The sequence below is a fragment of the Crocodylus siamensis genome, chromosome 3 (assembly GCF_052110815.1).
Source record: "Crocodylus siamensis isolate JL-2025a chromosome 3, ASM5211081v1, whole genome shotgun sequence".
Lineage (NCBI taxonomy): Eukaryota > Metazoa > Chordata > Crocodylia > Crocodylidae > Crocodylus > Crocodylus siamensis.
Window position 1 is genome coordinate 232,292,894 of NC_143397.1, and position 14,234 is coordinate 232,307,127.

The 14,234-nt window shown below is 41.1% G+C and overlaps 1 protein-coding gene across 4 annotated transcripts in view; it reads right to left on the reverse strand.

Moving 5' to 3' along the window:
* The window catches only part of CSMD3 (CUB and Sushi multiple domains 3), a 1,311,906-nt gene that overhangs the window by 83,254 nt on the left and 1,214,418 nt on the right, over positions 1 to 14,234 (reverse strand). For all 4 annotated transcript variants that reach the window (XM_090040525.1, XM_090040524.1, XM_090040523.1 and 1 more), the window contains one exon: positions 14,049 to 14,222. In XM_090040525.1, coding sequence (XP_089896651.1) covers positions 14,049 to 14,222 — 174 coding nt within the window. The remainder of the gene's footprint in view (positions 1 to 14,048; positions 14,223 to 14,234) is intronic.

Sequence of the window (14,234 nt, forward strand, 5' to 3'; positions counted from 1 at the left end):
AAGTACAAATTCAGTGGCATTTGTACTATGAAATTTCCAGAGTGAGCCTTTCATCCCTTTCTTAATATATATAGCTCAGCCAAATTATTCCATGGGGAAATTCCATTAGAATTTAGCATATTTAGGACAATAACCAGAAAGAGTATACACCAGCTGTTTATGTGAAGTCTGGGTAGCATAATTAGCATGACCATAAACACACTGCTTTCTGTTTAACTAACAGTCCACTTTCAGAAGCAGAGCATGCTTGAAGGCAGCACCAACAGGGATGGTAAATTTACTATAAAAATATAGCCTATGTTTCTCTTTCCTTTTTTTTCTGTGCTCTTAATTCAGTGTGGTAGTTGATGCCTAAAGTGCTCTCTATTTTAGACATCTGCTCTGCAATGATTATAAGCACAAACAAATTTAGAGAATTTAGCTGCTGAACTCTACAATTACTGAGCTTATGAACTATAGGTTTTCAGGAGCTCAGGATTTAATTGGAGAAGATATTTATGGAGATTGCAGAAGCCTTACCCCTGTCTTCCAGGCAATGCCTGCCAAACTTCAAATTTCTGATCCAAATCTAAGGGAACTAGAGCTTCTACATTAAAAAAAAAATCCCATTATCGTGTTCTGAATATGGCTGAACCACTATTTTTCAAATTGTTCAATAAGAAATCAAACACCAGATACTGAAAATAAATTCAGAAAGGTTAAAGTGTGATTAACTTTTTATGCAACTGAACATAGGATCTTATCATAAAAATTGTTGGCCAATTTAAATCAGACATTGTGGTTAGTACCTCTTGCAATACAAAACAGGAACATATTACTGAAATTAAGACAGTAACCAATGATGCTTTATAAATACTCTCTATTTTTTTCAAAACATGGAAATATGTTTAAAGACATTACAAATATATCCACATGTACTTTAAGCAAATCTGACCACATACGAGTTTTCATTGCTTTTAAAGTAAAAGCTGTGGACAAATATTTGACATGATAGTTGTCCTGTGACTGATATAAGAATTGATTGTCTTATTATGAAAACCTCCCTCCATAACAACATAGCTGTATTTATTCCATGCAAAATTCAAACATACATCTTCTCTTGGGAGAGAATGGGGGAGCAAATGAGACATGTGACATGTCAGTTAATTTTTTTAATGTACTGCAGGTGCTCAGATACTACTGTTGATAAGGACTTGGATAGAATAAGGGTACAGACAGAAGTTACATTTTTGTGCAATCTGGCCCCTAAAACACTCTACCGCCATGTCATAACACACGTTCAGAGTGCTTTTAAAATGGCCGATTCTGTGAAAAAGTAATCCTTGTTAAATCAGGTAGTAAATGAAGGTGCTCTAAATTAGGGCACCTTAGGGAACCTTTATACAGTTCCCTAGGAGGGTTACATGTTGTGATCCTAATCTGCCACAGGGAGGAGGGAGAGAGTCTTCTTCTGGTGCAGCCAGTTGGCAGGTGAGGCAGGAGAAGCAGCTGGCCAGAGATTGGTGGTGGGGGTGCCCTGAGTAAAATGCCCCCCCTCACAAAAGAGGGTCCCTAGTGCCCCCCTGCACCAGTAGGGAAGGGCCACAATCTCCAAGCTACTCTCACACTGTTCCCCCACACAAGAGAATGAATCCTGGTTGGCTCTTTTATGCAAAAAGTTGCAGTGTGATTGAAGTGTCTTTCTGTAACTTCTGTAAGCACTCTAAAGCAGGTAATGGACAGCTAAACAGACTCCACATCCTAGTTAAAGGAGCACAGAGCTTTATGCAAGACAAAAAGGCAAGTGACTGGTATGGGCAATATATTAGCCAAGGCAATCAAGCCAAATGTCTGCCTAAAGACACATCAGATTAGGGCAAGGGTTGGCCACATTTTTGGGCAGAGTGCCAAAATCACCTGGAACCTCAACTTGTAAGATGTTGTCATGCCAAGTGTGCATGGCAGAGGAACCACAAGTGGCCTGATCCAGTCCCAGCCCCTTCCCCACCATCTGCTCTGAGGTGCACGTGCACCCGGCGCCAGCAATAAACTGGGGAGGGGCTCCATGGACCCAGGTGTGGCTGCTGGTAGACTCCTGACTGCCTGCCACAGCCAGCCCAGGCTACTGCCCTCCATGGAGCCAGGCTGCTTGCAGCAGACGGTGGGGAGGTTGCAAGCACCAGGGTCCACAGAGCTCCAGCCCAGATCATTGCTGGCAGTGGGTGCACACAAGCCTTGGGGCCACTGGCAGGGAAAGGGCTTCGGTTGTACTACCACAACAAAAATAGGGCTTCTCATGGCTCCCTCACCTTCCACCCCAAGATGCATGCACTAAGCAAAATACTTTCATGCGCTACGCTCTACCACACATATTGGGGGTTGCTGACCCCTGGAATAAGATACCTTCAGCCAGAGGCACACAATAGAGTGATGCAGTGATATCATGTTTAACATATGCTCTCCATATCACAAGATAGTTTAAAAATTATAAGATCTTAAAAACTAATATATTTTGGATTTTTTATATTTTTCTTAGTTTTTATGAGCCTTTTGGGGTCTTAGTACAAATTCTCAGGCTATTTTTCTTTTTCTTTGACAGCTAGAAAATTTGATAAAATAAAAGGGAGTGAAAATTCTCTTGTAATCACTTGTCTACAGCAACTCCGTATCCAAACCTGTATCAAATCTCTGTATCTAACTGGCATTCATGCCATTTTGCAACCCTGATAGTAAATGAATCCATGCACAGAACAGACTGATGCACATAGCATCCCCCCTAATGGTGTAGAGGTCCATGTCTCCTATTTTTCCCCCTTGAGCCTTCTGAATTGCATTCTCCCCAGACTGCCCAAGGACCAGCTACAGTGCTGTTGCTTGCTATTTGTCCCTGTTTTAAAGGTCTGTCTCAGGGTCCTGCAGATTTTCTAGAAAACCAACATTTGACTCTAGCTTTGGACACCTTTGCGAACTTGACCACCAAGGGCTGAATTCTTTATGCCTGCATGTTATTACAGGAGAAGGAAGAGGTAAAAATGAACAGAAAAAACCCACTTTCCAGAAGAAGGAAATCATTCATATACTGTGAAGAGAACCAGATCATTTAATCTGCAACCTTGTTTTGGTTGCTTCAGTATTTTATCCTTTACATGCAAGAACTGTTATTTTAAAGTCTACCAAGTTTGTCTACAGAAGAGGCTTTTCTAAGGCATGCAGGAGGTGGGAAAAGGGGGAAGCTAGTGCCTGGCTTTCCAGAGGGTCTGTAAACTATTTTATACAAGGAAAAAAGGTATTAACAAATATTTGAACTGAAAATAATTATCCAAGGAACAAAGTCTAATAATTCTTCTCTGAGTATAGGAAGCATCCTGATTCTCTGTCAGTAAGAGTAGCACCAAGAGGGCAAAAAACAAGAACAAGGATTCAGCATAAAGAATGCCTGATTCTAACATTGTGTTCGGAAAGCAGGCATTTAAATAAACCAGACTAGGATCACGCTCCAGTCTCTGGGACTGTGCACATGCATCATAGGAAAAATATGTGATTAACAAAAAGAAATCACTTTAAAGCAAAACTTCTGTCCAGGTCTAGTGTCTTGATGAAAGGGTTTGAATGCCCAAAAAATTCCTATATCCTGCCAGCTTAGTTCAGTCTAACTCCATAAGCTGCTTTCATCCCTTGAGAAACTAAAAATTTGGTAACTTAATTATGTTCTCCCACTTCCTATTAAAAACATCCTCAGCCAGCTGGAAAATAAATAATATTATGTGACTAACAGTGAACAGTAAAAATTAGGAAAAAGAACAACATAATTAAATTATTTTGAACAGTACAGCCTGCTCTCATCCAAACCCTTGAGTTTATGAAGAGTGTAGGTTCATAGGTATAATAAATATATTAAAACAGCTTTACCATTCTACTGCATAGTAAATGAGGAGGAAACATTTTATCCATTATCTCAAAGCCGGTAAATGCGCTACAGTTACCTGGCACCCTTTGTCCAAAAAAATTGAAATAAATGGAAAGTGTTTTTGCTAAGTCCTGAACCTTTTACCCTGTTTTAATTTAGGGTTTACTCTGCCATCAGTGGAAGCTTCTGCCTAAAAGCCAAGTGAAAAAGTAGCTGGAGACTTAGAATTCAGCCTTATTTGAGTCGTTCTCAAGTACCATCTGCCAGGTCTGTACAGATGGGAAACGACATACTAATGAGATCCATACTTTTATTATGACTATGAAATATTGATTTCTTAGGGCAGGGTTTGGCTCATTGTTTGCCACTGTGAGCTGGTGTTTGTAACCTAGGCCCTGCTCCCTCACCTGCAGCACCCTGGAAATCACCAGATGCTGTTAAAAGACTAGACAGGGAAAAGACAGATGAGGTTCTTTGGGTAAACCCAATATCTTTTATTAGACCAACTCAGATAGTTGGAAAAATTCTTATCAAGCTTTTGGGTATAAATACTCTTTGTCAGGCTGCGGAAGAACCTGCAGATGGTGTAGACAAGGAAAAGGCAGGCGTGAGGACCCTGGGGCGCTGCCTCTGCTGCAGCAGAGAAAATAAAATGATCACAGCAGGCTCTGGTGCTGTCACTAGCCTGGACTGCCAATTCCCTGAGCTGCTGTGGGTCAGGTCTAGTCTCTTCATAGGCCTGCTCCATCAGCAGACTGTAGGTTGCTGACCCCTGCCTCAGGGAATGTCACTTGAGAAGTGATATATGTATTTTCTTCATGTTCTGCTAAGAGAACCCATACAGTCATCTACAATCATTTATGCAGTTGAATAAACCTCCTTCTTTTCACCTGATCCCCAACAAAGGCAAAGCTCACAAGAATACTCCAGGATGTTTTTGTCTGCTTGTTTGCTTATGTTTTGTTTTTTAATTTCTCCACTTTATTCCAAGAAACCACAGACCTGGCATCCTTCACACAAGTAAAGAGAAAAATATGGCCTGGCCTTTTAGTATATAAAAGCCAGAGAAAACTCCTTGGTTTTTGATTATCCAAATGAGTCTCCACACTGATAAAAATGAAAGGGGAAAGTTCAGAAAAAGGAGGGGCTGTTAATTTACAGTAATTCCCATCACTATTTTTTTTGTCTGCATCTCTTTGGCAAGGACTGCTTCATTACAAAGGCAAGAGTGAAAAGGAGGAGTGAGGACCAAAGAAGAAATTGTATTATTTTAAGGAAAATAATCTTAATAAAAACTGGCAAATTTGTAAAAGTATCATAGAAACACAGAATCATAGAATCACTAAGTCAGAAGGGACCTAGACAGATCATCTAGTCCGACCCCCTGCCATGGGCAGGAAGGAGCACTGGGGGTGGCAGGGGTCATAAGACCCCAGCCAGGTGCCTGTCCAGTCTCCTCTTGAAGATCTCCAGGGAAGGTGAGAGCACCACCTCTCTGGGAAGCCTATTCTAGGCTCTGGCCACCCTTACAATGAAGTAGTTCTTCCTAATATCTAACCTAAACCTGTCCTCCGTCAGCTTGTGGCCATTGTTCCTGGTGACTCCAAGGGGGGCCCCGGTGAACAGGCTTTCCCCGAGTCCCTGCTGGTGGCCTCTGATAAGGTTGTAGGCAGCCACAAGATCCCCCCTCAGTCTCCTCTTGTGGAGAATGAAGAGATTCAGGTCCTTCAGCCTCTCCTCATAGGGCTGGCCACGGAGGCCCTCAACCATATGAGTGGCCCTCCTCTGAACCCTCGCCAGGTTCTCCACATCTCTATTGAAGTGCGGCGCCCAGAACTGGACACAGTACTCCAGCTGTGGCCTGACCAGTGCCGCATACAGGAGGAGCAAGACCTCTCTGGACCTGTTAGTGATGCCCTTGTTGATGTATGACAGGGTGCGGTTGGCTCTGCCTATTGCTTTGTCACATTGGCGACTCATATTCATCCTGGAGTCAATGCTGACTCCAAGATCCCTCTCTGCCTCTGTGCTGCTGAGCGGGTCAGCCCCTAACCTATACTCATAATGCTGGTTCCCTCTCCCCAGGTGCAGCACAGTAATTTCTACTAGCTTTGTATTCTGATCTTCTTTATGCCCTTCAGACTCAAGCTTTTGAATGCCTGTTTTCAAATTTCTCCCTCTTTTGTCATTTTATTGCAAAGATGCTGATGATGAAAATAATCCCAAAACGCCCATTTCATAAGAATCTGAGTTGTCCCAGAAGTGCATATCTCTGCCATTTTTATGACCACCTCTGTTGTTAATGGCCTTTCAGAGTTTCCTTTCTAAACTTATTTTCAGGGCTTTATGCCAGACGAGAAATTATTTTTTTTTTCCTGTGTTAAAGTTTGAAACAAATCTATCTGAACATTTTTAAAGTGATAAAAGTGCAATTCAATTTAAAATCTGACAGTTTTTTGTACTCCAATACTTCCCACCCTCCCCACAATGGACAGTTTTCAGAGCTTTTAGCTTATATTTTGAATGAACTTTTTGGTAGTATGAAAAAAGAACAAATGGTTTCGTTTAGTAAAATGGATATGGCACATTCACAGTAACATTTTGTCATAAAAACATCATGTTTCAGTAGTAAGGTAGATAAATTTAAGTTAGAATGAGACCAAATAGCTTTTCTATTCTTTCCTTTCCGTTCACAATTTTAGCCTACCAGATTCTTTTCCATTCCATTTCATTCCGTTCTTTTGTTTGTTTGGTTTTTTTACTGTGCAGAGTAGCTTTACTGCAATATCACTGAATTTTGTGTCACTCTGATGTAAATTACAGGCATCAGTATTAAAATCAATGGAATTGGACCAATATAAAAGTATACATGATCAGAATCTGGTCCAATATTGCAAAATGCTTTCAGTGGAAATAATCCACTTCAGATCCTTAAACACAAGGCAAAATGTAAGCACAACATATTGTTATGATCAGGGTTGGATGAATTCTTGTTGATATTGATTGGATGAATGTACAAAGCAGTTATGCTTCTTTTAGAGTTAAATAACTAAAGCAATAGGTATCATTGTCCAAAATAGAGCTATATGGAATGGCCACCAGAAATGGACTTGCGAAGAATGGCTTTTCACACTAGGTGGAGGATTTTCACTCAGGTCAAGGCTGAAAAAAAGCACTGAAAGCCTGTATCATTTTCATGAAATTCACTGTGTGTGAAACTAGAACAAGCTAATACAGCAAAAAGCTCAAAAACCAAAACAAAACAAGGAGATAAAGAAGCAGAAGCCAAAGGCTAGCCAGAGAACCCAAGAGAGAAAACAGAGTTGTGTTGTCGGTAGGGGAAAAGAGGCTTGGACTACTGAGGAGGGAAACTGGCATCTGTACTTCAATTACTACTGCATTCAGAGAAACAGGACTTCACTCATGCTTAAATATACAGGATTGCACTGAAGAAATGCCTGGTTCTGGCATCCATTTTCCCTCCTAATGAAAACAACCTACAACATTGTGATCATTGACTAAGTGCTTTGATTAAAAGGACTAATGTGTACTGGGGCAATATAAATGTATACCTGTACATACAAAATTCCCATTTAGACCCTAAATTAACATTCTGATTCCATCTGCCATACTAAAAACATTAATTAAAAACAAATATCATGTGCAGCACAGCCTTCTTGAAGCAATGGAAAAAACAATATGCAAAGACTTTGGAAGACTTGGGGCAAAAGAGAAGACATAGGGTGCATCCAGATAAGCGTGCAAGTGCCTTTTGCCCCACCTCAAAGCCCTTTGAGGAGGGGCAACAGGCACATGCGGGAAAAAAAAAATGTTTCCCGCGCTGCAAGTTTGCAGCACGGGGAAGAAAATTAGACCTCTGGATATCCAAGGGTCTAAAAAACTTGAAGCTTAAAAAGGGGAGCAGGGCACAGTCCTGGGCTGTACCCTGAGACAACCAGAGGATAGGTCCTCTATGGAGATGCTCTGGCTGCTGGAGCATCTCTATGGTTGGCCCATTGCCCTGGTGCTGAAACATGCAGCCGCCCAGGCTGCATGCTTCAGCACCAGGGCTCCGGTGCTGGTGAGTAAGGTGTTGGGGGGGCTGGAGGAGGGGGGAGGGTACCATGGGGGGATCCCAACAGCCCCCTTAAAGCACTCTGACCCCTGCCATGGCCTGCCCTCCCCCCGCTAGCTCCCCAAAGCCCCTGCCCCCTACCCTGGCTAGCCCATCCCCCCAAGGTTCCTGGATCCATGCCCCCCCATACTTAACAAAAAATAAACAAAACCCTGGCACTTACTGGAAGCTGGAGCTGCCTTCTGGCTGACTGGGGCCTTGCCCGCACAGTGCAGGGCAGGATAACAGCCCCAGCAGCCCCAGCCTGGGCCCTCCTGCTCCTATGTTGTCCTGTGCTGCCTGGGGGGGCTGTGCCAGGAGGCCCTGGAGCGCCCCCTTCCCTTGCTTCTAAGGTAAGCAGCGGGTTTTTTCCCCCATTTTTTTCCTGTTCTTTTTCTGAGTTTTTTTTTTAAGTGATGGTGCCTGGGGATGTAGGGTTAGCCTTGGAGGCCTGGGGGTACAAGGTGGGGGTGAGGCTTGGTGGGGTATCCATTGGGGGGTCTAGGAGAGCAAGGGGTAGGGCTGGGTGGGGCAGCAACTGGGAGGGCTGCAGCAGCTGGTAGGGGATAGGGCCAGGTGGGGCAGCAATTGGAGGGCTGCAGTGGGGCATGTGGGCCTTGCAGGGGGGTTGTAGCCCCTGTGGGGGGCATTTGGCCCCTGTTGGGGGGCCATACCTCTTATGTGGGGGCTGAATCTCCTGCTGGGGAGCCATACCTCTTGTGTGGGGGCTTAATCTCCTGTTGGGAGGCCAAACACCCTGTTGAGGGGCTGAACCCCTTATATGGGGGCCATCACCCTGTGGGAGGGCAGCAAAATATGTGTTCATGAAACACGTATTTAGAGTTCACTTTATTATTATGATAAGAGATTTACTTAAACACTATAGATATATCAATAAAACATTGTCCCACTGATCTCTGTCTTTCTCTCTGTCTCTCTCTCTCTCTCTCTGTACAGTGGTCTTTTGTTTTACTTATGGAGGAACATGGATTTGGGGGTATTTTACAGAATGACTTCTGGATTTTTTTTTATCAGGGATTTTTCAGTTTTCCAATAGGGAAAACCAGAATTCCTGCTAGGGAGGCCAGTGGCAGGACCCTGCCTGGTCAGAGCTGGCACCTTGGACCCAGCTGGATATGGCTGACATCCTGGCCAAACGGGGTCAGCCAGAAGGACATGCTTTGACAGTTCAAAACAGGCCACCACACCCAGAACCTCTTCCGGGTGACAGCTGCTCAGATGGCTGGGCAGAGAGCACACATTGCAGTAGTGCTGCACAGAGGCCAGCCCTGCAACCACAGTCCACTGGCAGCTGGCCCAGAGGGGCAGATGCCTCTACTGGCTGTGCAGTCCCCATCTGGGTCTGGCAGGTGGGCATCAGGTCACAGCCAGGCAACAGCTCCTGCTGCTAGACTGCTGCAGTGGGTAAAGGGTGCAGGGAACTCTCAGGGCTGCTTCAACAGTCCAACTGGCACAAGGGGTAGTGTCCCCAGGTACCAATTGGCTGGGCCCCAGAAGCTCCTGAGAGCCAGTAGACCTCAGCTACTTGCCATGGTGGCTTTTTATACTGCTGAAGCCAGGACAAGGTAGCTTTTTATACTGCTGGGGACAGCACAGGTGCTGGCCTCAGGTTCTAGCTCCCGCTGGCTGCAGATCCAGGAGAAGCCAGGTAGGGTTATTTTGCCCCAAGTGGTACAATTTACTCCACACCAAAGTGCATGTCCAAGCCCACGTCCTGAAGCAAAAAGCCCCAGCTCAAATTTGCACCACTTCTATTTGAGCTGCTGCAAGCACACATGCTTGCATATGTGGACGCACCCATAAAATAAAAAATGACAGATTTTCTTCATAGATTGAAATGAAGGAGTAAAACAAGAATAAAACAGGTACAGCACATTCACAAGTAAACACATCTATAGACCAAATACTGTCTTTATTTTTTAATTATAGTATGTGCAAGATTAGGTCATTTTAAAAGGTCCACAGGAGGAAAAGGATGGGGTTGATGAGTCTAGAAGGGGCTGGTGGGTTGGCAGGGAGAGTTGCCTGGTCCAGGAATAGGGGTGGGATTAATCAGAGGGGCTAAAAGTACCCTGGGCATGCTCAGTGGAGAGTGAGTAGGAAAAGGACAGTCACAGGTATAGGGTACATGGCTGGGTTTTCCCAGCCCTAGGAGCTGTGTTATGACTATGTGTAGGCTTTCCATAGATGGGGTTAACCCATTTTAGATCTAGTTAACCCTAATCAATCACCTGCTAAGGTGAACTAACTTAGACCACGCATGCCATTTTTGGGCAATTTAACTCTGTGTACACCTACATGCCTGGGAATTTAGCTCAGCTTAACCTTGGTTAGGTTGATCTAAATGCAGTACTTATACTTACCCATAGTAAGCAGCCTGTTTCAGGTACCTAAACTCCTGAGGCAGGCAGGAGTTCAGACACACTGGAAGGTTTAATGTTTTCTATTAATCACCTCAAAATGCTTCTCTTTCTCCTCATTTTTTCTGTTTAGAGTATCTAGATGCCTAAACCCAGTCAAATTAGATAGATCATAAGCAAAGAAAATTGGATCTACCCCAAACCTACAAGTGCAGTGAGTTAGCTGACTAGCATATATGTGTAAGAGTAGACTGAAGTGGATCATCAGAAAAAGTAATTCTTAATTTTATCCAGTGTTGTTGTGATTGAATGAGATGACAGGTGAAGGGAAATGCATGGCGAAAAGTTCTTCCCAGAAGCAGAAACCCAAAAGAACTTGAAAGGTACACTGTATTTTTGTTTGTTTCCTTTCCTTGTTCCTATTTTTAAATGATGGTTTTCAAATTGAAATGTAAGCCAAAATATAAAAAAATTGTATGTCTATGAATGTAATGTAGTGATTTACCAATGGAGTGAATTAGCAAATGAAAGGGTTTTTTGTTTTGTTTTGTTTTTGTTTAGGTCTACATCACCTCTGTCTTTACCTATGGTGATTTTAGAGGCTTTTCAAAAAGTGAAAAAAATCCCATATTCCATGTAGGAGCATGGTCTTTTCACCTGTGGAATTTACTTAGGGGAAAAATACCTAATCATTAATACCAAAGGAAGATTTTATTTCCTCTGATACACTGGGTATCGCTTCATCGAGAACATTTGGCTTGGATTTTAGAGACAGATTATCAGAACTCAGTGGTGAACCAGTAAAAAAAGGAGAATACTCCATTTTTTTGTTTATCCACAAGAATATCTATAATTCCTACTCATGACTACAATTTTGCATGGGATAATTGGTTTATTTGAAAATTATGATGAATAAAATCTTTAATAATTGTACTTCTGGGAGATGAAATGAAGATATAAATCTGTTTCTGAATCTTAATAATTTTAGCCTGCCCTTGAAGTCTGTATAATATTTTATTTCTCAAATTAAAAAAAAATAAATACAATATTTTTTCTATATTTTTTCCAGTCAAAAAATATATATTTTCTTAGACAGGGCTGAATGGCATGAGAATGAAGGAGAGCTCCTTTTGCATTCTAAGTATATTCTGAGTTGTAAACTCTCATTCTGTTTTACTGCTAATCTATGACAACAAACATCAGAACACTCTTTACTTGGCATTTGCTGATTTTAGTGAATTTTATCCTCTTTTCCTTTTTTTTTTAAAGAATTTCTATTTAAATAAAGTAGTGAAATTCATTCTGGGTTGCCAGAATTTCATTTATTTGTTTGTGCCAGACCTTACTTTAGTATGATTCATAATGCAGAAGGAGGAAAAATGATGTAACATTTCTACCTCTAAGAATGAAAACACACAGGTCTAACTTAACTATACATTATGCATCTAATGTGTAAATATAAATATAGTATATTTAAAAGTTTCCCAAGGGATGTGGGTGTTAGTGTGCATCTAAGTTAATAGCTTTGTTCTTCAAAGGCTTTATTTAAATTATTCATGATCAAATATTATTAGAATTATATTAAAAATTCTTCTGCTCCTCACATATAGAAACTGTTTATATCCATAACTGCAGGTAATATTAGCAGTGGAATAAGGTCTTGGGTTTTCTTATAAACTGAAGTACAGGAGTTTATTTCTTTTGTCTACAATTTGACTTTTCCCTGAGGAAGATATGCAACTAAATATTGGGATCCTTTATTCTACTAGATATAAACCAAATTCTCAATAGAAATCCCTATTTTGATAGCTCTGAATGCTTCTCCCATATTTAATACAGACACTTTACCCCATAAAAAAGTGATTTAACTTTCTTTGTACAAAAAAACCCCAAAACAAACAAACCACAAAAAACAATAAAATTGTGAGAGGCAGCTTGTAACCTTGGAGACACAGCAGTCATGGTTTTTATCCCCAAATGTCAATCTATATTAACAACTTAAAACATTTTTTTACATTTTATTACTATAAAACTTGCAGAACATTTAATTTATAGCTAAGATTTGTATAGTGAACCCCCTTGAGGATTTTATTTATATATTCTGAAATACGATATTTTCTTAAAAGTGTTGTGTTATACCGTCCACATAGAACTATTCTTACCTGTGTCCTTAACAGAACATTTAGCTTCAATACCATACAAGAAATCCATGAGAAATCGTACTAATTTAAAAGCAAATCTCCTTTAGCCATTTCCCCTTGCACCAAGTTATGTGATGATATGAGCCATTGCATTAATATGGATATTTACACAATAGAACATTGCACTTGAGGTATTCTAAAAAGAATAAAACTCAACACAGCAAGAGGGTAGGCACTGATAACTCCTTGTTAGAGCTGTGGCACAAAGGCAATTGGAAAATGTGTATTATCTGCAACTTTTGCAATTAGAACTGCATAATTAGCCTTGAGTGATTTTTTGAGTTACAGCAGCCTGCTGCAGCTGTCTATGAGCCATAGCTCTTCTCATACCCACCTATCATTGTCTCTAAAATGTCCTGCATGTCCGGGCTTTGAGAGATTATTTTCTGAGGGTAATAGTATAGCCATATTCCACCTATCTCCTAGCCAGATTACATTTTAGATTGCCATTATGCCTTCTGGTTCTGTCATCTGGAAAAGGGCTGGAAAGCTCTGACGACCCCATTCTCATTCTGCACACAGTTTATGTAGTGCGCTCCAGACACATGTGGCCCACAAAGACTCTATACATACCATAGTGCTTTACATCCCTTCATTTTGAAACAAAATATTTCACAATATCCCTAAACTCCATGCATCCATCCATCTACACACCCACCTACCTACCTACCAAGAGTGCCCTCTTTCTTTTTCTTCTGGGAAGTAGTGTCTATGGTAAACTGTAAAGAAAACAAAAATCCCACATTCCCCTTTAAATATGTGATGGGGAGTGGGAAGGAAAGGCCTAATATGGATTTACAGATAAAAATTTTTCTCATTCAGGGATCATTTGAAACCTAAAACAGTATTATTTCAAAACTGGACTTAAAGTTGACCTATAAACACAACATTATTTTAAAGACTAAGTAGTATGCAGCACTATAATGCTACATTTAAAAATGAAACCAAAGGATCACCACACTGACCTTACCTAAAAATAAAATGCTAATTTCAAGCAGAGTTCTGAAGTGATGCCTCTATAATAAAGCTAGTATAATAACCAGAACAAAATTTTTTATTATACTCAATTTAAAATGGGTCCCTGAGACTGTTTCTCTGACATCCAAGCAGAAAAAAGGCCATTAAAAAACCCCTTGAAATTACTTTTGAGACAGATGAGAAAGTATAATCGTTCTTTTAAAGTTACATAAGTGTCTTAAATTCTTAAATATTAATGTGGGTTTTGATTTGGTGAAGTAAAAGGGTCTTTATACACAATAAACAGTAGATTTTCCCTTATTCATATCCAGTTTTCGAAAAAATAGAGTCCGATTCAGCAAGTCTTTTCTAACATAGAAATCTTAAGTCCATTGGACTTCTGTTCATGGAAGACTTATAGAACAATCCATTAGCTGACTTATACTGCAGATGCCTCCCAAATAAAAGTCTTAAAAGAACAAGCCCAGTCATTATTGTAATTTCCATACCTAAGCATCTTGTTTCGGTTCCACTCCAGAGTCCAGAAGAGAGACATTCCCTTACAGCAGAGCCAACTAGCATATATCCTGAATCACATGTAAATATAGCAGTAGATCCATATGTGATTTGAGTTCCAATCTTATTTCCATTTGGAGGGGTAGGTAGTTCTCCGCAAGATATAACTTTAAGATACA